Source organism: Melozone crissalis, unplaced genomic scaffold (assembly GCF_028551555.1).
Source record: "Melozone crissalis strain CALT ecotype California unplaced genomic scaffold, PUWL_Pcris_2 ptg000027l_1, whole genome shotgun sequence".
Taxonomy (NCBI): Eukaryota; Metazoa; Chordata; class Aves; order Passeriformes; family Passerellidae; genus Melozone; species Melozone crissalis.
Window position 1 is genome coordinate 75,010,292 of NW_026535805.1, and position 24,068 is coordinate 75,034,359.

Consider the following 24,068-nt stretch of genomic DNA (forward strand, 5'->3'; position numbering starts at 1 on the left):
ATAGCTCAAGGGCTTGTATCTTGCATATCTTGCATAAGCTTCAATGAGGATTATATTTTTATTACTACTTGAAGCAGAGTATTTGTACTGTCCCCACAGGTAATCATAATCAATGGAGGAGATAAATATAATTCGAGCAAGGTAATATATTTGAACTTGAAAATCCTGAGACTTGATGGTAAATTATCATGTGTCCTGAACTTCATAGTAACTCCATAACTATCCTTGTCTTGAAACACGTGCATAATGTAATTGCTGTATATAGGCACAAAGGCAATATGATATTAATGACTGAGTGATAGGAGCCCTGAGAAGATTACAATGATGAGAAGGCTGGTTAAAATACACCTGGCCTTTTAACAGCAAATTGGGATTTGGCCTTCGTGTTACTTCAATGGGAGTTTATGAAACACAGGCACATTACACAGGTGTTCATTAGCTGCAGAACATGTTGCTCTTAGCTGTGTGGCATTTTGTATTCATGTTGCTGTTTCAGCTTTAAAAAAGACTAAGCAGTCAATTACAAAGCCCTGAAGTTCAAAACAAAGCCACAACTGGCTGTGGGTGGTACCTGTTAGTCTTGCCTCATAGTCCTCTTGGTTTTGGGGCAGGCATCTCTCATTTCTGACCACAACAGGGTTGTGTACAGCAAACTTAGAATATGTGGGTTTCATTGTTTTGATTTTTGCGGTATGTGCTCTCATTATTCATTGTGCTTGAGGCTGAGTACTCTTATTCTTGCACCTTACTTTTATGTTTTATGGCTTGTTAGAATGACTATGCTTTGCCAAAGCATTTTGATGTCTCTTGTTCTTGACCTGAACTAATTAGTTTGTTCCTGACTAGTTAAAGCTTAAGGATAGGCGAAGTACTTAACTCAGATTTTTAGACTTATTATCAAAGATTAAGAAAAACTTGCTTTCTCTCTACTGATCTAATAATTAATTAAAAAAAAAAAAAAAAAGCATAACAGCTGACCTGGTTAAAGTATTTTTCCCTGAGTTTTGGGAACCTTTGTCCATATAGCATCCTCTGCATGTCATCCTTAGCTTTACCAGTACCATACATGGGAAGAAATTCTTTATTGTAAGGGTGGTGAGGCACTTGAACAGGTTGCCCAGGGAAGCTGTGGATGCTCCATCCCTGGAAGTATTCAAGACCAGGTTGGATGGGACTCTGAGCAACCTCTAGTGGGAGGTGTCCCTGCTCATGACAGAGTGGTTTGAAATGGATGATCTTTGAGGTCCTTTCCAACCCAAACCATTCTATGATTCTCTGATACTCACATCTTTGTTTTCTTGCCAGTTATTACCACCACTGATACTGTGACATTATGACAATACAGAATTTTTTGTGACATAAAGCAGCAGGGACTTGACTAATTCCTGAGAAACCAGTGCAAGGCCAATTTAAATGTTTGTTGAGTATACACAGATGAGCCATGAAGATGATTCTATGATAGGAAAGTATGCCTGCAGGTGAATGAGATGAAGCGTTTCTTTAAGGAAAATTAAAAAAAAAAAAAGGCACCTAGTGAGTGACCTGATAACTGTTCAAAACTACCCAAATGAGAAAGGAAAAGTAAGATGGGTCTAGGAAAGAAAGTTATATTAACTAGTTAAAATTTAATCCTAATTTCTTTGGCTGTAGCAAGAAACTTTATGTTGGTTAACATTTTACAGCAAGCTGCTATATGTTCTACTGGGCTTGCTGCCTCTGAAAAGACATATCCTGTATTAAAATGGGAAATTCTTCTAAGAAAGATCTCTTGGCCTGTACATGTGTTAATGGAAGTTTCATGGCCTTTGTAGATGATATTACATTCTTTCTGAGTGAAGTACAGGTCCTGTCAAACTCCTTAGAAATACCTATACTGACAGAAGACTGCAGACATTGCCAAGTATGATAGATAAGAAAGAAGCATAAACTGTCCATTCTTTTTGTCCCAGTCATTTTGCTTTCCTGCAGTAATATGTCTGCACAATCTCTCCTAAGAGGACATGGGCTTTTCTTTTGCCTGAAACATGGATGAGGCTGTGGGGATATAATTTTAGTTTGTGCAGTAGCTTCAATCTGCTATTACAGGATTTCTCCTGTAAAGTATAAAGAAACTTTATAAACTTAGATTATGAGCAACAGGACAAGAGGAAATGGCCTGAAGCTGTGCAGGGGGGGGATCAGGTTTGACATCAGGCTAAATTTCTTCACTGGATGGGGTGGTTAGATGTTGGAATGGGCTGCCCCAGGAAGTGTGGAGTCACCATCCCTGGAGGTGTTCAAGAAATGCCTGGACATGGCATTTAGGTGCTATGGTTTAATTGACATGGTGGTGTTCAGACATAGGATGGACTAGATGATCCTGGAGGTCTTTTCCAACTTTAATGATTCTGTAATTCCACTAATTGAGGAATAGAGTGCAATGAATAATCAATAGCAAAGCAGGTAAGTTAGTTCAAGCAATGACAACCTAAGAGAAAAATTGATTTTGGGCCATATGAACAGCTCTATTAAAATAATAGTAAGTGAATAGAAAATTTTTAATTCTGTAGATTTTCCATCCAAAAATATATGGCCTCTCAATTTTCACTCTGCAATGCTACTTCATTATCAGTCTTCAGTCTGAAACTGTGCAGCCCATGTAGTCATGTACTGTTTTAAAGGCTAATTTTGTAGCTTTAGCTGTTGTTTTTCTGAGGTGTTAGTCAGAGACTGAGCTTTTTTCTTGGAATTTCTACAAACTGCTAACAGTAAATCTACTTTCAAATTATTCTGATATGTTACGCAGTTTAGTTTAAAAGCATAGGGTCTAATCAGGTAGATGCTTATTCAAGTTTACTTTCAACAGATCCCGTCTGCAGGGGTTGTGTAGCCAGAGTGAATCTTGTATTCACTTGTAAATATTAACATGACTGAACCAGTATTTCTAATAAAAATCTTGGAGAGAAGTATATTCTAATATTTACCTGTAGCCAGAAAGAAAAGGGGGAGGAAAGGGGGTCACTAAAGCACTACAATCACTGAAGGGGTCTAGTGTGAAAACTTGGTAATCATTTTAAGGTGTGTGAAGTTATATTTCTCACCTGGTTTTTTAATATGATATGGGCTTTCATTTTGTAGTTATTTCAATTATAGTGGTAGTGGAACTAACAAGCACTAAAATCACTGAAGGGATCTAGTGTGAAAACTTGGTAAACATTTTATGGTGTGTGAAGTTATATTTCTCTTCTTTTTTTTTAATGATATGTCTCTTGTTTTGTAATTATTTCAATTATAGAGGTAGAACAAGATGTGGGAAATCCTTAGATAATTAAAACACTGTGGTTCATGGAACAGTACTCCAATTAGGTAATACTGCTGTGCCTTCCTTCTATTGTGGAGTCAAAATCTGACTTGTTTAAGAAAATCTTTCCTAAACCTGAGGTTGGCTTTGAGAGTACTTTTGTTAAAATAGAGGTGCTCTGCAGAGAGCTCTCCCAGAACCACTTTTAAATGCTCGCTGTCATTTCTGCAGTGTCTTTAGAAATGTAATCGGCCAGATGGATGTGCTGGATTGGCACTGTAAGTGTCTTTGCGCTGAGAATAGTATCAATAGCTATTAATAACTTTGAAAGTCTCTCCAGATAAATCAGTGAGCACCGACCTGATAGCTAAGGAATACATGTTGTTAAACTGAAGATTTTATAAGTATTTATTTTGAACCTAACATGAACGCAGGGAATTGCAATAATTATGTATTTTAGTGATGTAATATTTTCTCTAAAACTGATTTTAAAAGCAAAGATAATCACCATTGTACTGTTTCAGGATTTCTCTAGGTGAACTAGAGAGTGGATTTTTCTAGTGAACTAGTCACTAGTCTCTCAAAGTGACTGTGCTATGGATTTGTTTGCCTATTTTTCAAGGGGAAATAAAAAATTTATTATAGGCTAAGAAAAATGCAGGAAATGTAACCATCTAAAATCTTTTCTATCAGAAAGAAAATGCTGAACTATGCTTAACAGAAATGCTTACGTATTAAAACAATTACAGTATGTTTCTCAAAAATTTATTGTGATTTTTAATGCTAGAACACCATCACTGCAGCCTTACTTACTGAAATTCATCTGCACTTTCCATCCATATTTCAGTGTAGGTTAATTATGTCCTCTTTGGACATTGCCAGGCAGGATATTCAGGTCTTTTCACTGGTCCTGCTCTTCTTGCTTTGAATGAAGAAACCAAAGGGGCCTATTTGTGTGTTTCTTGTTAATTTCCCCACAAAAAGAATTATGTCCTGCAAAGGTAGGTACCTATGGGCAATTTCAATTATTTATATATATATATATATATATATAAATATAAATAATGATAAATATACTTACATATAAATATATAAATGTAAGCTCTTCTGGTTTTTGTCTCTGCAAGGTGGAACTTTGTATATACACAAAATGATAGGAAAGCCTTACGTATATGCATATTTCCTACTTTTTCCTTACATAACAGTTATTTTCTATTGAGAAGATGTTAGTAGATGCCTTAGTCTAGGCTGGATTCGTTTTTGCTATAATGTGCAACCCTAAGTATTTGTTGTAAAACTTTTCCCACCCTACCAGAGGAACACTGTACTACAGGCTGTGCCACCACAGCAGACATTTTATTTGTGATCAAATTAGAATCTGGGTCTTGGGATTTGAAAGACAAACGCATTAATCCCCTGAAAGATTCAGTCAATCTCTGTCAATTCTAATCAGGTAAAGGCATTGGTCTTTTTGCTTCACAGCAGTTGGAAGGATTTTTTTTTTTAATTCAGGGAGCTGGCCTTTTTATTTCAAGCTTATTTCATCTTTGAGGTTAAAATGTCCCTATTGCGTGTGAAATACTGCAGGATTTAATGCACTCGTATGTCTCCTTAAGCTATCACAGTTCTCTGTAATTTGCAGAAATCTTTTGTGGTCATCAGCACCAGCTAGTAAGTAGGACACAAAACTATACTGGTTTTGCTAAAATAGATTGGGGGCTGGGAAGGAGGAAAGTGTTGGAGTAGCTTGGAATGTTTGTCACTTGTGCAGATAACTAAAGATAGTTAATTTATCTTTGAAAGAGACCATCTGAAAAGAAGTTTGGAGCAAGGGTCTGAATTTTTCTGGGTTTTCTGTGTAGAACATGAATGAGCACCCTTGACAGGTAAACTGAAATGAAATTGGTTTTGTATAACCTTCTGTGCAATAAGAATGGAGTTGACTTATGAGGCAAGTTACTTCGCATTATCCAGGAGAGATGCTGTGATGAAAAAGTTCAGGGAGTAATAGCATCATGTTTCCTGATGCCACAGTACAAGTTAAAAATAATCACATGCAGAAGCTCCTAGATGCCCTCAAAATAAATGTAAGGTGGTGTTTGTAGTTAACCCAAACTGTAGTTAGCCAACTGTAGTTAGCCAAAACTGCTCTACTGTTTTGGCCAGGATGCACTCCAGAACCGAATTTCTGACCATGTTCCCTCTCATAGAAGCATTTTGTGTTTGTAATTACATGTCCTAGGAGAAGTCAGGCCCCCAAAATGGCAATGTTGGATACCCTGGGCAGTGTGTTTCAAGATTTGCATCAGTAATATATGTTTTTCTTGTAAATAATTCAAGACTTCTCTGAGATGTGGTGGCACACGGTCCAAAAACCCTTTGGAGAGGGAAAGTAACATGCTGAAACCATGGCATGGAAGAGTAATGGCAGCTTCTCAGGTGCTCTTATGTGGTTGTCAGAGTTAATGAAATATAACTCTTGGTTTTCTCCAGTGAGGTTCTTCAATTTATAGTATTTGTGGAAAGGAGGTGGAAGAATTGTTCACAGTACTGATGAGGTGTCAGGCAAAGCCTACTTGCAGCTGGGTTTTGGTATAAGCTGTCCCTTTGTCTTTCCTTTCACCCTCTGGTGAATCCTCATTCTTCCATCTAGAAGTCCAGAAATGTTTTTCCCCTGACACAAAAAGAAATGTGGAACAGTCATGGGTTCCTGTTTTCAGCAGTGGGTGGTAGCATTCACCTCATGGCTAAAATTCGAATCTTCCTCTTTCACATTTCTTTGTATTGCCACTTTAGTATGTAAAATTATCATGAAACACTGTGTTAGAAAATAAAAGACAGACTCTCTAGTGTGCCTTTTTCTCTTTATCCTCTTTATATTCCTTATTGCTAGAAACCTGGGAAAGCACCTGTGTCTCTTGCCTCACCTGCTCTTAACTCATTGTACACTACAATAGAGGGAGATCTGGATTTGCTAAAGCATGGCACTCATTGGCTATTCCCAGAGCTGTCTCTGAACTGACACCTTTCTTCTTGTTTCATGATAAGTCCTTGCCTACTACTTAGTACCAGGTAGATGATGAAGTGGTTTTTGTTTGGGTTTTTTTGTTGTTTTTTGTTTGGTTGGTTGGTTTTTGGGGGTTTTTTTGGGTTTTTTTTTGGTTTTTTTTTTTTTTGCCGGGGAGGGGGGGGAGGTTTGTTTGGTTTGGTTATTTTGTGTGTTATCTTTGGGTTTTAAATTCAGATTAGTAGAACAATCACTAAAGGCAATAAGGAACTAGATTGTAAAGGATATGAGAGTGTAATAATTGCAAAGCAGCAGTGATTTCAACTTTGGTAGGTGATACTCTCTGTGGTTTCAGGAGCTTGATGAAAAGTTGAGTGCTAACTGTCCTCTCTCACTCTATTCAGGTCCTCTTTCATTGCCTGTGTTTCTACAGCTGATCTATCTGATGTTTTGACACTTCTCCCTGTAATCCTTGTCCTGTCTTGCCCTTGGCTTCTTTTGGTGGCTGTGGCCACACAGCTGAATCCCATCTGGCAGCATCAATGTCCTTTCTTGTAGTTTCCATGCATTAGGATGAATTTTCTCTTCTGGCATTAACAGAATGGAAGCAGTTAGGCTTCTCTTTCTGCTTTTCCATTTCTTTTTAGGCCTCCTAGCATCTTGGAATGTGCAGCTCAATTGTTATTAAATCATCTGGAAGTAAGAATAATCTGTGTTCTGCATGCCCTCTTTCCCTAGATCACAGTACTTGTTGTTTATTAGAAATAGAGGGCCTCAGTAAATTTTCTCCCAGAATTAGGTTCTAATTTATGGCCTTAAGTACAACAAAGGAAACACAAAAGAAGTGAGGGAGAAGTAATGACAGCAGTGTTCTGTACTTTGCTTATTTTCTTGATAAGAAGGGGTTTCTAACTTGCTGGTTGTATGCCTGGGATCAGGAATTAATTTATGGTATAGGGATTTTTCATGGTCTTTGACTTACAGTTCTCTGAAAGAAACTTGTCCTCTAGGTAAAGCTCTGGCAGCTGCATTTGTGAGTTTGCCCACACTTGACTGAAGGCAGGTGTTTCAGATGTTTGAGCTTCCCAAGGAGCCCTGTGATGTGATTTCCATGGGAACTGTAACTGGCCTAAGCATCTAGAAAATAATCCAGTTAGTATCATAGGGCTGTGCAGTATCTGAAGTTCTGATAGTTATGAAGCAGTTACCTTTTATCTCTTGCTACAGCTTGATGTTAGCCTTCAGGGCAGGGGGGACGTGTGACACATGGGACAGCACAGGCACTAAGCAAGGAGGTGCCACTGCAGTCTTGCTTCCCTCCTCTAGCAGAGCTGTCTTCTAATCCTAGGTGCCACTGGTTCATCAAGCTAACACTGCTTTCTTCATACTGATCTAGAACTTAATATAGCATATTCTCAGCTCTGAAATATGTATAATGTGACTGGATCCTGTGAGTGACTGAAGAAGACTGTAAATAAAACCTTTGTTTCTGTGCTCCCATATGGCAGCACAGATTGACTAGAACCATCCCTTTAGAACTCTTTTATTTGGTTGTTTTCTGGTAACACTGTTAGCATTCTGTCTGAAACATGAGACTGACCTACATCAAGTAGAAAAGGTTACCATCATACCTGTATAAACTCTATAGGAAACTTTCTAGTGCCTAATTTTAAACTAATAAAAGCTATTGGTTTTATCAGTATTTTGCCAAATCTGTGTATCTTTCATTTGCAATGGTGATGAATATTTGGTTATATTGCCGCTGCAGCCAGTATTCATCATAAGCAAAATTTGTTTGGGAGATTAGTGGGTTGATTTGTGTTTGGGTTCATGTGATTCTGTTTGCTTTATTGTTTTGGATTGTAGAACTGGACAAGAGAGCTTGAATGACATAATGAATCTCTCTGTGAGGTAATGTGATATAGTGTTTTTTTTCTAAAAAACTATTTTCTTTAACCTTCCTAGAAAGAATGAGTGCATTGTGTTTCCACTATCTGATGCAGATATTCCAGGAGAAAATAATACTTAACAAATTCAGTGCCTAAAGTGATGATGGAATACATTTTACTCAGACCTTGCTGACTGCTGTTTGCTTGGCTCCCCAGACAAACGTGTTGATGACTGGCCCCTGATGCAGTCTCCATTCCCAACACTGACTATCAGCACTATTTATCTCCTCACTGTCTGGCTGGGCCCCAAGTGGATGAAGACGAGAGAACCCTTCCAGCTGCGCTTCCTGTTGGTTGTTTACAACTTTGGGATGGTTCTGCTCAACTTCTTCATTTTCAAAGAGGTGTGTATGCCCTCTTGCAAGAGGGAATTCTTACTGAGGTGTGAGGATGTCAAAATGAAAATGATGTTGCATATTCTTGATGTCTATTGAGAGTCAATGTTTTGCACAGACTTTTAAAGATGAGTTTGCCTTTGAGGTATTTCTATAAGTAGGTAGTTTCTGTTTTTGAATAAGTACAATAAATGAATCTATAGAGAGAATTTGTGTTTGAGGTATTCCAAGTTCTTCTTAGATTCATGTTAGTCTAAATACTGGAGAGACTAAAATCTGTAAATTTAACACCCGTAACTGATGCATTTTTTTTCATCTTAATAATCCTAAAGGGTATCAGAACATATCTTGTTAGAAATTGAGCTGTTTACTCTTTCAATGTGTTTATAATATTTAGAAATTCAGATATCCATTGTCTGTAGTGAGGAAAAGTATCTTGTTTGGACGTTATCTTTGAGAATAAAAATGAAGTGAACTATAACCTTAAATGACAGGATACAGACTTCTAAAATTTGGTTTGCAATGTTCTGAGTGTGTTACATGTAATAAATCTCAGTGTTGCTGCATTTTTCCTTTGTTGGATTTTCTGGACAGAGGGAATGAATGGTAACACTGCAGTGGAACAGCTGTGTAGCAGTAGCTAGCTGGGATTACTTAACAGTTTGGTAATTATTGTTCAAGGATCACTGTACAGAATAAGGCTGATGCTAAGTTTATGCTGCTGTGACTGCTCATGTGGATCAGGAGTTGTCTTCCTGGAACACCTCTGATCATAGATTTTCAAAATCTGTTGCCAGAAGTAAGCAAATGAACAGCGTAGTTAAAATTACAGCATTGCAGAACTGCCTGGTCTGTTCTGTACTTTTGCCAGGAAAAAATGGCATATCTGATGATGATCTGCATTTTGACCCTTTCCCAGAGCTCCTAGCATAAAATCATTAATCATAAATTATTTTGGCCTCTCTTTAAGACATGGTTTAGTAAAATTTAGCCATCACACCTTAGTCATCATTTTGTCTAAACTATTTTCTTGGATTATTCAACTAAGTAGTGTGACAGGTACAAAAGAATTTAATGCTGACATGAAAGCATAGTTGAAGGAAGAGATTAAATCCAATCATCTTGGCAGGTTAAAACTGAAACTCCTGAAATTAGTTCTGCAGTGTTACTGCAATGCCTGTCTTTCTCACATATTCTTTTAAAAGAAACTTGTTTGTTTCATCCATAAACTGAATGATATCAAACTTGCAGTCAAATAATTTTCAGACCTATGTTTCTTATAGGATATGTGTTTGTAGCATTTCCATGTCACTGAATTAATATAAAGCTGAGTGGGACTACAAATACATATTTGTTGTTGATATGCTGCAAGCTCATAACTTAATACACAGAGGTTCTTGTGGGATCTCAGTCTCTCAGAACTGGGGCGCAGGGTGAACCAGACCGCCCCTGGGGGGCTCGGGAGTCTTAGAATGTTGCTAGAAATGTCTGGTGGCTGGACTTTGATCCCACATGGGAGATGACATCAGTATGAGGACGGGAAGATTTCACTGGGGTGAATGGTGAAGAGACAAGTTAATTGGAGTGTGAGATACAGGGTTTAAGATCCCTGTACAGGGGAGTCTAGAGAGGCAAGATGGAGGGATTGGGGCGTGCCCTTCTCCTTCTTCTTCTTCCTCTAAGCCTCTATCTTCTGTGGTAGAGTTGGCACTCCAAGATTAGACCTTACTAGGAGAACACTGGTTAATAAAGATAGAGAGTATTGGAGAAAAATGATAAATATTGTATACGTAACTCCAAGTATAAAGATAGACGACCGCCCCAGGAGCTCTCAGTGTGTGTGCCCATGACTGACTTCTGAGCAGAACTCTGTCAGGCCAAGAGAAAATCTTTTAGATAAGCAATTAATAAACACCGAGACCGAGAACAAATCTGAAGCTTCCTCTCGTCCTTTCGAACCCAGAGGCCCAAGGCCATCTTTGAGCTTTTCCCAGACCATCTAAACAGCACCAGAAATCCAACAGGTTCTAGTTTCCTCTTCTGTTCTAGGGGTAGGTTGTTGTTCAATGGATGTTGAGGCAATGGATACAGCACTTCCAACAAGACTTTTCTTGATTGTAGAGACTGATAGCAGGAAGGTGTTCAAGTTTCAGTGGCTCCCTGTAACAAGGCAATTTCTGCTTCCAAAATTTACAATACCACTGTGCCACTATTGTAATTCACACCAGTTTTAATGTAATTGTTATGAGTAAAATGATACTGCTTGTATTTTGTGAGTGATTGTAAAGTTTCCAGACATTGCTAAGAACAGAATTTGAATGTGAAACACCTTTAAAAGTTATTTAAATAACCATCCTGATGGCAAGCTCTTTTGTTCATCTGTGGGAGCTTATGTTAAATAGTAAAGTCATAAAGCACTCAGCACATGAGTCTAGTGCAAAACTCATACGCTGAATTCAAGTTTAGGTCAAAATCTGGCGCAAATTTTGCTTAGAACATGCAGAAGTCACAATGGAACAGACCCTATTTTGCCACAGAATCATGAATTTCTTATTCTACTTCAGGGCAGTCTGGTGAAGTCAATTTACTGCCTTTTACCAAGGCAGTAACTCAACCTTGGTTGAGTTATCCAGTGGGTCACAGTAGAGATGGGTTGGTTTCTGTACCAGTGCAAATTAAACTTTCCCTGCTCCTCTCTATTAGTACTGGATGTGCTTATGCCCATGTGGGACCATGCTGGAGTTCCAGTGAGTTACAGTAGTTTGTAAATGGAATTAGATGATGCAGAAGTAATTCAGTTTCTTTTCTAGAATAATTTCTGTGGACAGTTCTTTCATTTCCCTCCTTTAACACACGTGCAGCAAAAAAAGTCCAGAGGTTCACAAGGTTTTGTATGTTGTAAATAAGATGGAAGTCAGGTTAGTGGTAAGAGTAGTCAGTGCCTGTCCATGACAGGTTTTTTGAAATCTTTTTCTATCACTCCAATTTATGTCTGCTCCACTTCTGTCTCTCTTTGATCCTTAATAGAGGGATTACGTGGCTTTAAAATTCTTGGATCATGACATTTATGAATGTCAAGATCAGTGTTACTTGAACTTTGTACAACTCTAGACAAGTGTACTTCTTTCCAGTGGGAACTTGTTCAAATGTCAATTTTGTCTTCTCCTGTCCAGATTTTTGCAATGTGCCTAACTGAACACAAAGAGGCTCTACAGAAGCACTTCAATTGCTTTTTTGTTGGCCAAAATGGGGAACTTTACTCCATCCTTTTTCCCTCACTGTGTTTAGTGGGTATTCAGCTTTGGCTGTTCAAAGTGAGGGGGGAATGTTCTGGATTTTGGTTGTTATACTGTGCCTAGAATTGTGGATCCAAATTATCCAATTCCTGTCTCTTGAATAGTGTTCTCTTGAATCCATACTGGGAATAGCATTTCTGTCAGTTGTAGTGGAAGCAATTAGGTATTTTCTGTTTCTGAAGCTAGAGCCATCAGAAAGAATATTAGTGTCCAAATAGCTTAAGGTCATACTGGAATTTGTTGTACAAGGTTCTCATTATCTGGGCAGATACATGCAGGGAAAAAATAGTACTTACTTTTTAATTTACAAGAAAAAAATAAATAATCTGTAACAATAAGTTGTTAGTACTAAATATTGGCTTTCTTCAATAACTTTTTTACGACTAATAATATTTTAAGTATTTCTGTTCTGGTAAATTTGATGTAGCAAGAAATTTGCTGATAATTGTTATAAATGTGCTTTATGTATTATATTTCCTCTCATCTATGACTTTAATATTTTCAGTTGTTCTTGTCATCAAGAGCTCGAGGCTACAGCTATGTCTGCCAGAGTGTGGATTATTCAGATAATGTTTATGAAGTTAGGGTGAGTATTTCTTTTTTGTGTTTGTATATGAATGTGTGTAATATGTAGCACTACATGATGGTTTAAGCCTTTTCTGAGAACAGTGTTTCCACAGCTGCTGTCAGCAATGGCTGTGTCCCGTTACATCCTCCCAGGCCACTTCAGGTTTGACTGCATCCTACGTGGCAGGTTTAATCAAAATGCATCAGCATATTTGTGCTAGCTTGCATCTGACTGCTGCAAGTAAGGGGAGTCTTAAAGATACCATCCTTGGCTTCATCCACAGTTGTACCATGCAGGGTAAACTTTGTGTACATCCTTTCCTTCCCAGAGTTGCTGAAGTTTGGATACCAGGGTAACCACAGTAAAGGAGGTGTGTCCTGGCTAGATCAAAGCAAGTGAGATTTGTCATCTTATCTTGTGGTTGCACTTCACCCATCCTGGTGTGGCAACTCTTTGTCTCCTTTACCCATGTTTGGTTTTATGAGGCCTTGCTGGCATTTGGTAAATGTATTATCAGTAGATTTCATTGTATAATCTTAGATTTCAAATATCTGGGTTTTGGAAAACACCCAAATTAAAAGCAAAGTGCAGTTCCTTGTTCATTTTCGTAATGCTGTTGATTACCTCACATACTAAACCTTATCTTCCAGCAGAGCTGACACCTGAGAATCTCTCAGCTGTTCTTGCAAGTTCCATATACAGATTAGGACACGTCCCTGAAAATGCAGTGAAAATGTGTTATGTTTATGGTAATTTGAAAAATGTTTGTCTGTGAGTGGCTGTTCATGGACAGTGTTAGTAAAAGCTTGTGCACGTGGCAGGGGTGATAGTGAGAGCAAAAGGTTTGAGTCTTACACCTTGTTTATAATGGCTGATACTGCAGAACAGCTCTGTGTGTAGAATTTTATTGGCCTTATTGCAGCTGGCAATCTTTCAGCTTTCCCAATACAGTGCTCTCACTATGGCAGTCACTAGAATGATTCTGCTAAAATTTTTGTGGGAAAACTAGATCTAGCAGAGTATAGCAAATGCTTGACATGTTTGGAGTTTTTAATAGATTAGCAAAATAGAATGCTCTTGCACTTAGCTGAATGACATTGAGGACTGGTGTGGTATATATTGAAAGAATTTTTATACTAGCTAAATACAAGTAGTAGTCTGTTTCATAGCCTTACTTTTAGGTGCACTTATTTGTGGGAGGCAGTGGTGAGGTCAGACCTGCTCAGAAGAATTATCATCCATTTTGTTTGTTATGACAAACACAGTATTACTATACAATGAATTAAAGGCAAAATGACCTGAAGAATGTATTTATGCTATATAATGTGTCCAGATAGGAAGGATTGCTCTAGCAATATTTACTCTTTTGATTTCCTGACTTTTTTCTTTTTTTTTTTTAAATTTTATAAAATTATTTGCCATTTTTGTGGATTTGCATAAAATTTATCCCTGAGGTTTTAAGTTGTAGCATGTTCAGTTTGCAACTGAGGGAGTTGAGGAAGGAGGGAAAATGGAGTCCTCTCAAGTTGCTGCAACAAGTGTATAGTATGCTATCAGTCAAGACTCTTTATCTTGATCATTCTCTGGTAGTTCTTTTGAATGAATTCTCAGTTTAGGTAAATAAGTTGCAAGTAGAAAATTGTACTTTCCACAAGTGTGCTTTGTCAAACTGAGGATTCTGGGATACATTTCTTCCCTGCTTTACAGTATGTCATGCTCTGGATTTAGGAGGTATGCTGGTTTTTGACACTGTCAGACAAAAAAAAAAAAAAAACCAAAAAACAACAAACCCACACAAAAAAAAAACCAAACCAAAAAAACCAACCAACCAACCCAATCCAAACCTCCTCAAGATTTCGTTCACCATCATCTTTCATAAAACAAACCTGCAAAAGCAATTTTAAAATGTTTTTGCAGTTTTGAGTATAGAATTGATAAGTATTTTAGCACATCTCTCATGTCCTTTTAATAGCTCTAGATACTAAATGTCTAGCATTTACTGGCACCAGGTTTGCTCTGCAGAGAAATGCTGCACTGCAACAGTAGAATCAATTCCAAATGCAATGACCATATTTGCAAGGGAATGAGTAAATAAATCCTGTGTTGCTCAGATGAAGAAGACTGGGACTAGGTCACATGGAAACAGCACTGAGCCCAGAAGGTATTATGAAACATGCTCTGAAAAGCAGAGCTTCATATATGACTTTATTTGGGGCTTTGAAATTTGGAACAAATGTTAAAAAATGTGAAATTAATTGTATAGAGTAGTCTAAATGGCAGCATAGGTGCCTTGGTAGGGGCCCTGTTTCTGGCTTTTTGCAAATGTGCCACTCTGATATTGCCATCACATTGAGTGGCCTCCTCTGTGTAAAGCTCCTGATCAAAATAAAGGGTCAAGGAACCATCCTTTGTCCTTCAAGAGACTACAGAGAGCTCCCAGAAAGCAAGTTTGGCTATCCTGGATACCAGAGAATGTCCTTTTCTGCCTCTCCAACCCACATCATGTATCAAGACAGTAAGCCAGTGATTTCAAGGGAGCAGAGTAAGGGCAGGTGTTGGCACTTCCCCTGTACAGTTTAGCAAGTCAGCAACTTGTGGTTCAGAGACCTCTCTAGTCAGACAAAGCCTCTTTGGTTTTGCCAGTTTTTAGGGGAATATTTTTCCATGTATTTGTCTGTATATTTTCTTCAACTTTATATCCATCTTCTGGCTTTCACTGATGGTTAATTGTGAAGGTAGTTTACACAAAATGTGAAGAAGCTGGTCCTCCTGCTTAATGTTTTGCACCTACCTACACATGTTAATCTCATTCAGGCTCCCCTGACTGTTCTACAAGAAACAATGGACAACTGGAGCAAGCAGGGATGAAAATTAAATTTCCCAGTTGCCGAAACATTTGCTGAAATAAACTCCTTTGTGAATGACTTATCTGCTGAATGTAGTAGGCAGCCACTGTACTGACTGCTGGCGGGAAGTTGAGTGGTTTTGTTATGGAAAAAAATGAAATGTTCATAGTAGACAGAAAGAAAAGGGGTAGAAAACCTCTAAGAAAGTATTTAGAGGGATCTACAGATGTAACTTGCAAAAACTTTTTTGGTTATAGCTTAAGAGTCAAAATTATAAGTGCAAAGGGCTGAGATGTTAAATCCATGCTTTGTAGTACTCCTTTGGGAGCTTCAGAATTTGAAGTGAATGATTTTGTAACACTGTCTAACTTAATGTATGCTGGTGTCTGCCAGTAGTCATTTCCCCCCTCTGCTTATGTTTGTGTGTCCTTGTTTACCAGGTAAAAGTTTTTATTTTTTACCAGGTCAATCTATTTTATTTGCATTTCTGAAGAATTGGGAATATGGGCCTGTGTGAATTGGTTCTTGTTTTAAGTGTGCTGATTGTAATCATGAAGCCAAGCAATAATTGTTTTCTGTATTGTAATCTGCATTGTTAGTATTTATGTCTAGAGCTTGAGTGGTTTCCTCTTATGAAAAAGACATAATATACTTTAAAATTCAGTAAACTTGTCTTCACAAGTTCTGTAAACAAAATTCTATAACTGAAAATTCACTATAAAAGCGATTTTAATTTTTCACATTGCTATGACCTTCCAAGGAGGGGTCCCTTCACATCCCTTAATGGATAAATGTCTCCAACCCAAAATGAGGAAAAATGCTGCAGAAACAGAATCCTGTAATAAAACAGCCCTCCAGTCAAAAACCCTGCAGCAGGCAGAGGACATGGGATTGGACCTCTTGTTGACCCTCTTAATCCTAGGCTGTAATGTAATCTTTCTGTGCCATCTGGTGTTTTAACAGACTTAGATTGGTACATATGAAAATTACCAGAAAATATATAGTTGTAACTAGTATTGTTCATTACAAGGATGTGCCTTTTTAATGCATTATTCCTTTTCTTTTCAACTAAATCTTTCTTGCATGCAGTGTCCGAAGGCTAAAGGTTAGGCCATGATTTTTGATGCTTTGAAAAATAAATTTAATAGTAGCCATCTGCTCCTGACAGAGCTTACATATCAGCATATTGTTCTCTGTTTCTGCCCTTTCTCACTGACTTTATGCATGGCCTCAGGCAAATGACTTGACATTTGTTTCATTTTTTTCTATAAGCTAATGATGAAAACATCTGTAGAAGTCACTGGAAGTACTGAAGTAGATCATCAGTACACAGAACCTATCATGTTTGAGAGTAAATGGTAGAAAATTTGATGATAGTAACAGAACAAAAAAGCTGACAGGCAAAAAAATCTACAGGAACACAAAATCAGCAGGTATAATCCTTCAAAGAGTCCTGTTGTTTTTCTAAAGTGATAGGAAGCATTTTTGTCAAAAGCTCAGATTATTTTTACCCATGGAGTGCAATTGTTTTCTCTGCTAGGTGCAATTCAAAAGAAGAGCAATGAGATGTGTTATGTGACTTGTCCAAGAACATATACTGAACTTGTGGCACTTTAGGTATAAGACAGAAGTATTTTTGTAGGATTTTCATAATTTGCTCTGTGTCACAGTAAATTGGCTATTCACTTATGGGCTATTTAACTTATTGTTCCCTTATTTCATTAACAAAAATGTCCATTTACTTTATAAAAGATTTTATGGCAGTTTGCTTATGACTGACCTTCTGGTTCTCTAAAAGTTTCTTTGAAGAGAGGACCTCCAACGAGCTAAAGTATTGCAGTGCTGGATTGTCATTTTATGGCTATACAGTCCAAAGTGTTTATTGTCAGCTTCTGAAATGAAAAGATGCTTATCTCAATTTATGTAAGAGGTACAACTTTAGCAAAGACCTGTAAGAGATGCTGGACTGTTATGCTAACCCATTGGGTGTGAACAAACCTTAATGTGGGTGTTATTAAATACCTGACTACCTGTCCCAGAGGCAGTACTGGATATTGAGCAATTTATACGGATATATATGTATAAAAATTATTCTTGCAGCTTGCCTGTGTGTCTGGGAACTCCAAGATCTGTGGGAGTCACTTTTCTGTCATTAAACCTCTCTCCAGCTTTAGATATTAATATCTCTTCATATAAAAGTGAAAAAATCTGCCTCCTCTTCCCAAGATGTGAAGTGGGCTAAATCACATTCAGAGAGAGAGAAGGGTGTTCATTAATGGATATATAACATAGAAGGCTGCAGTTTGGCATCAGTGAGATGTGCAGTCCCTCTGGGAAACTGCAGAGCCTGCAATGCAGATATGCAGCACTCTTCTCCTGTGCTGCGTTTTTGCTTCTGCTGTAATTTCTCCTAAACTGTTCACCAGACCAATTATGGCTATGACAAACTTAGTCTGTGGAGAGGTGTTGTCCTTTCCCACTGCTTTGGAGAGATGGAGGAAAACACTGTGCAGGGCTATAGCATTGCTCTCTACAGCTCTTTATGGTTCCCCTTCTCTCCCCAAGAAGTATGTGTGGAGTTGGGAAGGGAAGCTGTTCTGTATTAATTCTTTTATCTTCTGTCTTCCCTGCAGACTGAGGAGGTGGTGGGGTTATTTCAGACCATATTAAGTTAAGAAAGTCTCATTTACCATCAACTGAGTCCTGAAAGACAAGGCCAACATCTTACAAATAGTGTGTTGTGACATTGCCTGCTCTCCTTGCTGGTGGTACCAATTCTAACTCTTTTTTTTTTTTTTTTTCCACTCTCAGTGTGAGTCACCATCTGGTCCCACCCTTGCATAACAAGCTGGATGACTTGCAATGCCAAAACGAGACTTGTTGCTATGTTTTGGGATCTGGGAGGGAGTCCCTACCACCACCATACTCCCATATCATAGCATTAGCATATTGCTACACAGAGCTTCTGGGCTGTACTTGCTTTGACAGTATCCTAATTTCAGCAGGAAGCCCTGTTTGTGTTGCATCCTGGGCAAGATGCGCTGTGATGGGTGGATGAGAAAAAGAATTTTGGGTGTGTAGTACTTCCCTGTTGGGTAGATGGATGATACCTGTTCAGTTTGTATGGCTCCTGTGGTCTCATTTTTCCTACTCCCTGAATAGCAGAGAGCCACTGGGGGAATGCTGCTTTTCAGAGGGAGTTACTGAGCAGGCCAGAAGAAGCTGAGGGAATGTTGCTATAAGGAATGTGAGATCTCTGCTGCATCTAACTTTTTTTTAATATCTTTCCACCCATATGCCTGTGGTACTGGAGGTTTCACCTTTGCAACTTCATTTTATCATCATGTTTCTGCCTCATTGTTCTGACCACATCAAAGGGTTGCCTCATTAGAGGGGGAAGCCCTGTGGCAGACTTCTGCAAAGCTTAGGAGAGAATGAGGACACAAACTTCCCATGCTTAACTGGTAAACTGTTCAGATATGGCAGAGCTTTTAACTATATCAGCTCTTTTTTACAGGTGTGATTTGAGAGCAACAAGCTAAGAATAATCTTCTCCCATAATCTTCTTCCATGTCCAGAACAGATGAAAGGAGTATTTTTTTGTTGTTCTCATACTGTCAGATGTTTGATTCCACTTCAACATTTAACCAAGATTTAGGGAAGGAAGCAGTGTCCTTCTCTTACAGTAGCTAGATGGTGAGAACTTTATTCCATTCAGCTTGGAATCACTCAAACTTACATAGTCTCTGTTTTTCATTGCAGATAGCTGCTGCTCTATGGTGGTATTATGTCTCTAAAGGAATTGAGTATTTGGATACAGTATTCTTCATCCTGAGGAAGAAATTTAACCAAATTAGTTTCCTTCATGTCTATCACCATTTCACCATGTTCACCTTGTGGTGGATTGGTATTAAGTGGGTTGCAGGTGGACAAGGTGAGTTCCCTTCCTCTCATATGCTTTTGACTGGACAGAAGGGAGAATTATTATTGTTTGGGAGCAGTAGAAGAAAATGTTATAGACTTGACTTAATAGTATACAAAACTGTTTATTAATGCATACGGCCTCCTTCTGTGGGAAACATGGGGGAGGAAAAGATAACAGGGCAATAGTCTAATGAATTGCAAAACTTCTTTTCTTTTCCTCATGGGCATCAGTTGCAAGCCTGGAGTTCTGCCTTCGAAAGTACCTGTATCTGTGGGAAACAGAAAGATGTATGCATCTTGCTTAACTTTAATTTTTGCAGATACAGAGAGCTGCAAAATCTAATTATGGGCCACATTCTGTGTGCAAATTTAATGAAGACAATGGAGATGTTATTTTGGCATTGTATATGAGTTTGAGGTTTGCTTTTATTTTTATTGAGAGGCAAATATAAAATTCTAAAACCTTCCCTTGGAGGTGAGCCAATAAATCTGTCAATTCACTTTCAAAGCCTATTCATAATGACACAAGTCTAAATTCATTATCAGCCTTTTTTCCCCTTGCTTCTCTTCTAAAGCCTTCATCAAATAATTTTATTTTTGTTTATTTTACTTGCCACACCCTTCATTGCCAACATTGTACTCTTGTTCCTATTGTTCAGCCTTATCTCAAATTGAAAGCTCTGCAGAGCTGAGGGTACAGGGAAAATGCCCTCTTTCCTTTGATGTGTGCTCTATTAGTAAACACAAAATACCATATTATGAACACCAAACTAATATTTTGGGTTTGGCATTTTGTTTTTGGTTTTTTTGAACCACACTAACACTTAATGCATGGGTGGTTTATGCTCCCATTTACTATAGGTATTTAGTACTGAGGGGCCACTTACATTGCAAGGAAGAAATATGTAAATTCAGTGTCTCTTGACTGCCTTTCAATTTCTCTCACATAATATGCAGGAAGCAGGTACTCAACCAGATGTTTTATTATCTTTAATGGCAACTGCACTTATAAAATAAGATAATTGGAGACTGGATGGTTACTTGTAGTCTTGCTTAGAAATTCCCTGGATATCTCAGAAGGCCCACTCCCTTGTTGCCTTTTCAGAATTTTCATGCTAAATGTCTGCAGTTTTTAATGCAACAGTTACAACTATTTCCAAATTTCTTTCAAGCTTTATGTTCTAGCACTGCCTCTTAGTTTCTAGAGCCTGCAAAAGGAAAAGCAGCAGTTGCTTTTCTGCATTTATGTAGCAGCACTGCATAAATGTGGATAGGTCTGTGTTCTTCTGTTTTCTAGTTGATGGCACATTGCTTACATAGACAGGTCTATTATGAACTAGACCCTATTACAACAACTGGTCCAGACCACACGGGCATCTGAGCTGTTTGATGTCAGCAGCTATTGTCTGTATTGCCAGGATCTTATACATTAGAGCATTTTTGAGCCTCTCTGTCAGTGTAAGAATACTTTAACAAAATATAATGTGCTTCTGTTAAATGGCTGCTAATCTTGACAAAGCAAATGGATCTTAATGCAAATGAAACTGTCAGCATGCATCTAACGTGGATCATTCTGGAAAATGTTATACTATACACTGACATATTTAAGAATGCTGGATATTTTAAATCATAAATAAAGAAACTAATGATTATTAATTTAGACAAAGTCACCTGGCAACGCCTTAAAGTTCTTATAAACATGAGTCAAGTCATGCTTCGTATGGGCTTTTGTTGCCCTATTTAATCAGACTTCCATGTGAGTTTCTTGACTTCTTGCTGAAAAGTGAACCTTTTGCATTTAAATACAGTTTAAAAGATTCAAATTCAGAGCCTGGTACTTTATACCTTTATACCTTATTGTCAAATAAAGCTTTTGATAATCCTTCAGAAAAACATTCACAGTTATACTACAACAACGAATGTGGAATAGATGTCACTTATGTTTGTTCAACAAAAACCTTATAAAAAGCTTTGGCTTTCAAACCATGACACTAGTTACACTGAAGTGTGACATACTACTTGCATTAACATCTGTTTGTGTCAGCACATGTTGACAGCCAGGTCTGTATTATACTATTCAATATTTTGGAGATGGAATCCTGACATGTCCTGTGTTTTGTAATTTTTCCTATTAAAAATAATGATACAAGTAATACTAGAAAAGAATCCTCTTTTCCAAAATGACATTATGGTCTTCCCTTCTGTTCCTGGACAGCTTTTTTCGGAGCTCAAATGAATGCGTTTATTCATGTCATTATGTACATGTATTATGGATTGGCAGCTTGTGGCCCTAAATTTCAGAAATACCTGTGGTGGAAACGATATTTGACCATATTGCAATTGGTAAGTAATTCCCCTCCTTTTGGGATAACAAGTGTTGCCTCTGTGTGGATTTGCATTTGCAGAGCTTTGGATCAGATGCTGCTCCTTACAAAAGTTCTCTGTCTGACACTTCACAATGAGAGTACTTCCCGGAGATGGAAGCATTTATTCAGTTTTGAAAAAACATGTGTAACATATATAAGGGTTGTGTGAGTTAAAGTCTAATGCTTCCTTGCTGGTTGTTTCAACTGAATAACAAAAGCACATTCAAAATAGAGAAAATTCAGATTGCTCATTATCTTCTCATTGTCCTGTTTCTGAAAGCTGATGCCATGCCAGATATTACAATAAATGTGATGCTCCTGGTCAAGCATAAATGTGTCTGCATGAATGTGACAGGCAAATACAGCTTTCCTACCACCTCCCAGTTCAGCTGTTTTCATTACTTACTGAATTGGTATAAATTGATGCGCTCAGACCAACAGAATACATCCAGACATTTTTGATTCTATATTTTCTGTCTTTCAGGTGCAGTTCCATGTGACTATTGGCCACACAGCCATGTCTATTTATATTGATTGTCCTTTCCCTAAATGGATGCACTGGGGTGTCATTTTCTATGCTATCACCTTCATTTTCCTGTTTGGTAACTTCTACTATCGGACATATAAGCTGCCCAAGGAACCTGTAAAGAATGGCAAAATAGCAAATGGTGCTGTTGCAAATGGAGTAAGCAAACCAGAAAATAATGCTGTGGTGGAAAATGGAAAAAAGCAGAAAAAGGGAAAAGCAAAAGGAGAGTAACTTGATCCAGGCCTTAACCATTGTTGGCAGTGAGGAACCTCCAGTTTGGTTTATAAAAGGAAGAAAAAAACACTATCTGTACCAATTAACCTTAGGTTACTGAAGAGCTAGAACACAGATATTTTCATTATTTATGAAGATTGTTTTAAGAACAACACTAAAGTTGAATTTCTATTGTAATTATGTAATTATCATGCATATGGTCTCTGTGTAAACTTGTAGACTGCTGGTGTTGGTGAATGTAAGGAAGAATTGCAGTTGATTCCATGTTTAGCAGTCCAAAAGTTAATACTACCATTGATACAGGCAGTTTTGTTGGCACCCACATTTCTTGGGGGGTGGGGGGGAGGGAAAGGAAGTAGCATTTGAATACTTGTGCTTTCTTTCCAGAAAATTATTAAATTTCAAATTATGACGTATTATCTAATCAGAATGTGCAACTTTTCTTCTCCTCCTTGGAGAGTACCTTCAGACAAAATATGTGCTGTCAGAACAGTGTTTGACTTTTCAGACATTACTTGATTTAATTGAGTATCTGTTACAGTTTGGTTTTTGTTTTATTTTTCTTGTGTGGAAATATACCTACCTCTTCATCTGCTGAAAAGAATATTGAGCATTAAATAACTGGTTTCTGAAATACGGAGTCCTCTAATCTAAATATCCGTTAGTACTAATTCAGGAGAGTGTGTGTTTCCCTGTGGGAGTGAAAGGGATTTTTGTTCGTGTCCTTTGATCAAGTCATCATTTCAGTGTAAACTGAAATTTTGGAGTGGTACTTTTAGTAGAGCCAAGTCAAGAGTACATTTTAAGAATGTGTAAATATGAACAAATATATTGGTTGAAGCAAGCAGTAAAAATAGGCTTGCTGCTTGTTGTCTGTGACCTGCATTAAATCTGTGGCACTGAGTCAAAATACTCAAAATGGTAAGATAATGCTATGGTGGAGAGAAAACAGCATGTAATTCCATTTAGAAATGTTGTGTGCATGAAGAGTCATGCTAACTACAAGACCAACCATCACTTTATTGGGAGAGAGAATTGGGTCTAAAAGTACTAAACACAGCAAACATAAAACCTGGAAAACGTTGCTATTGCTTGATACCTGTCAAAACTCTATTTGTTAGACACTTGCAGGCAAAGTATTGCTGATAGACAGGCCACCATTGTAAGTCAAAACTGCTAAAATAAGTAGAGACTTTTAGATGGATTTTCATTTACATATTACATAAAGGACTTTTTACCATTCCTTTTGTGAAGAAAATAGGGAAAGATTTATACACCTTCTGAATAATGTGATTACTAAGAGATACATTTTGAGCTGCTTAGCATGCAATGAGTAGAAGATGGGTGGAATTAGAAACTATATCCTGAATTACTGTGTTCCTTGGCCATCACTGCAAGAGCTGCATTGTTACTGTCCAAATGTATTCCTCCCCCAGCTCTGGTCAAAACATATCCAGAGGTAGCAATAAACATGTATCTGGCAAGCGGCACCACTGGTGCAGAAAGAGTACACGGAACTGTGAGTATAAAGTGAGTGACACATTAATAGATTTTTGTATCTCAATCATCCAGTGACTGTTTATAATATGCAAGCAGGTCACTTATTCTGGTTCTCAGGTTTGTCTTGTTTCTATTTAAAAAAAAATCTAAACCCAGAAAACAAGTCCTAGGAAAAAGAGTTTTGGATATAGTCTGTTGTATTAAAAAATAATTCCTAATGCTGGAGTTGGTTCA

General features: G+C 37.8%; 1 protein-coding gene across 2 annotated transcripts in view; it reads left to right on the plus strand.

The window, feature by feature from the left end:
- ELOVL4 (ELOVL fatty acid elongase 4) overlaps positions 1 to 22,670 on the plus strand; it is a 34,249-nt gene extending 11,579 nt beyond the window's left edge. For both annotated transcript variants that reach the window (XM_054279880.1, XM_054279881.1), the window contains exons 2-6: positions 8,393 to 8,580; positions 12,373 to 12,453; positions 19,044 to 19,215; positions 21,421 to 21,548; positions 22,056 to 22,670. In XM_054279880.1, coding sequence (XP_054135855.1) covers positions 8,393 to 8,580; positions 12,373 to 12,453; positions 19,044 to 19,215; positions 21,421 to 21,548; positions 22,056 to 22,331 — 845 coding nt within the window. In that variant the 3' untranslated portion in view covers positions 22,332 to 22,670. The remainder of the gene's footprint in view (positions 1 to 8,392; positions 8,581 to 12,372; positions 12,454 to 19,043; positions 19,216 to 21,420; positions 21,549 to 22,055) is intronic.
- The last annotated feature ends 1,398 nt before the right edge of the window (positions 22,671 to 24,068 follow it).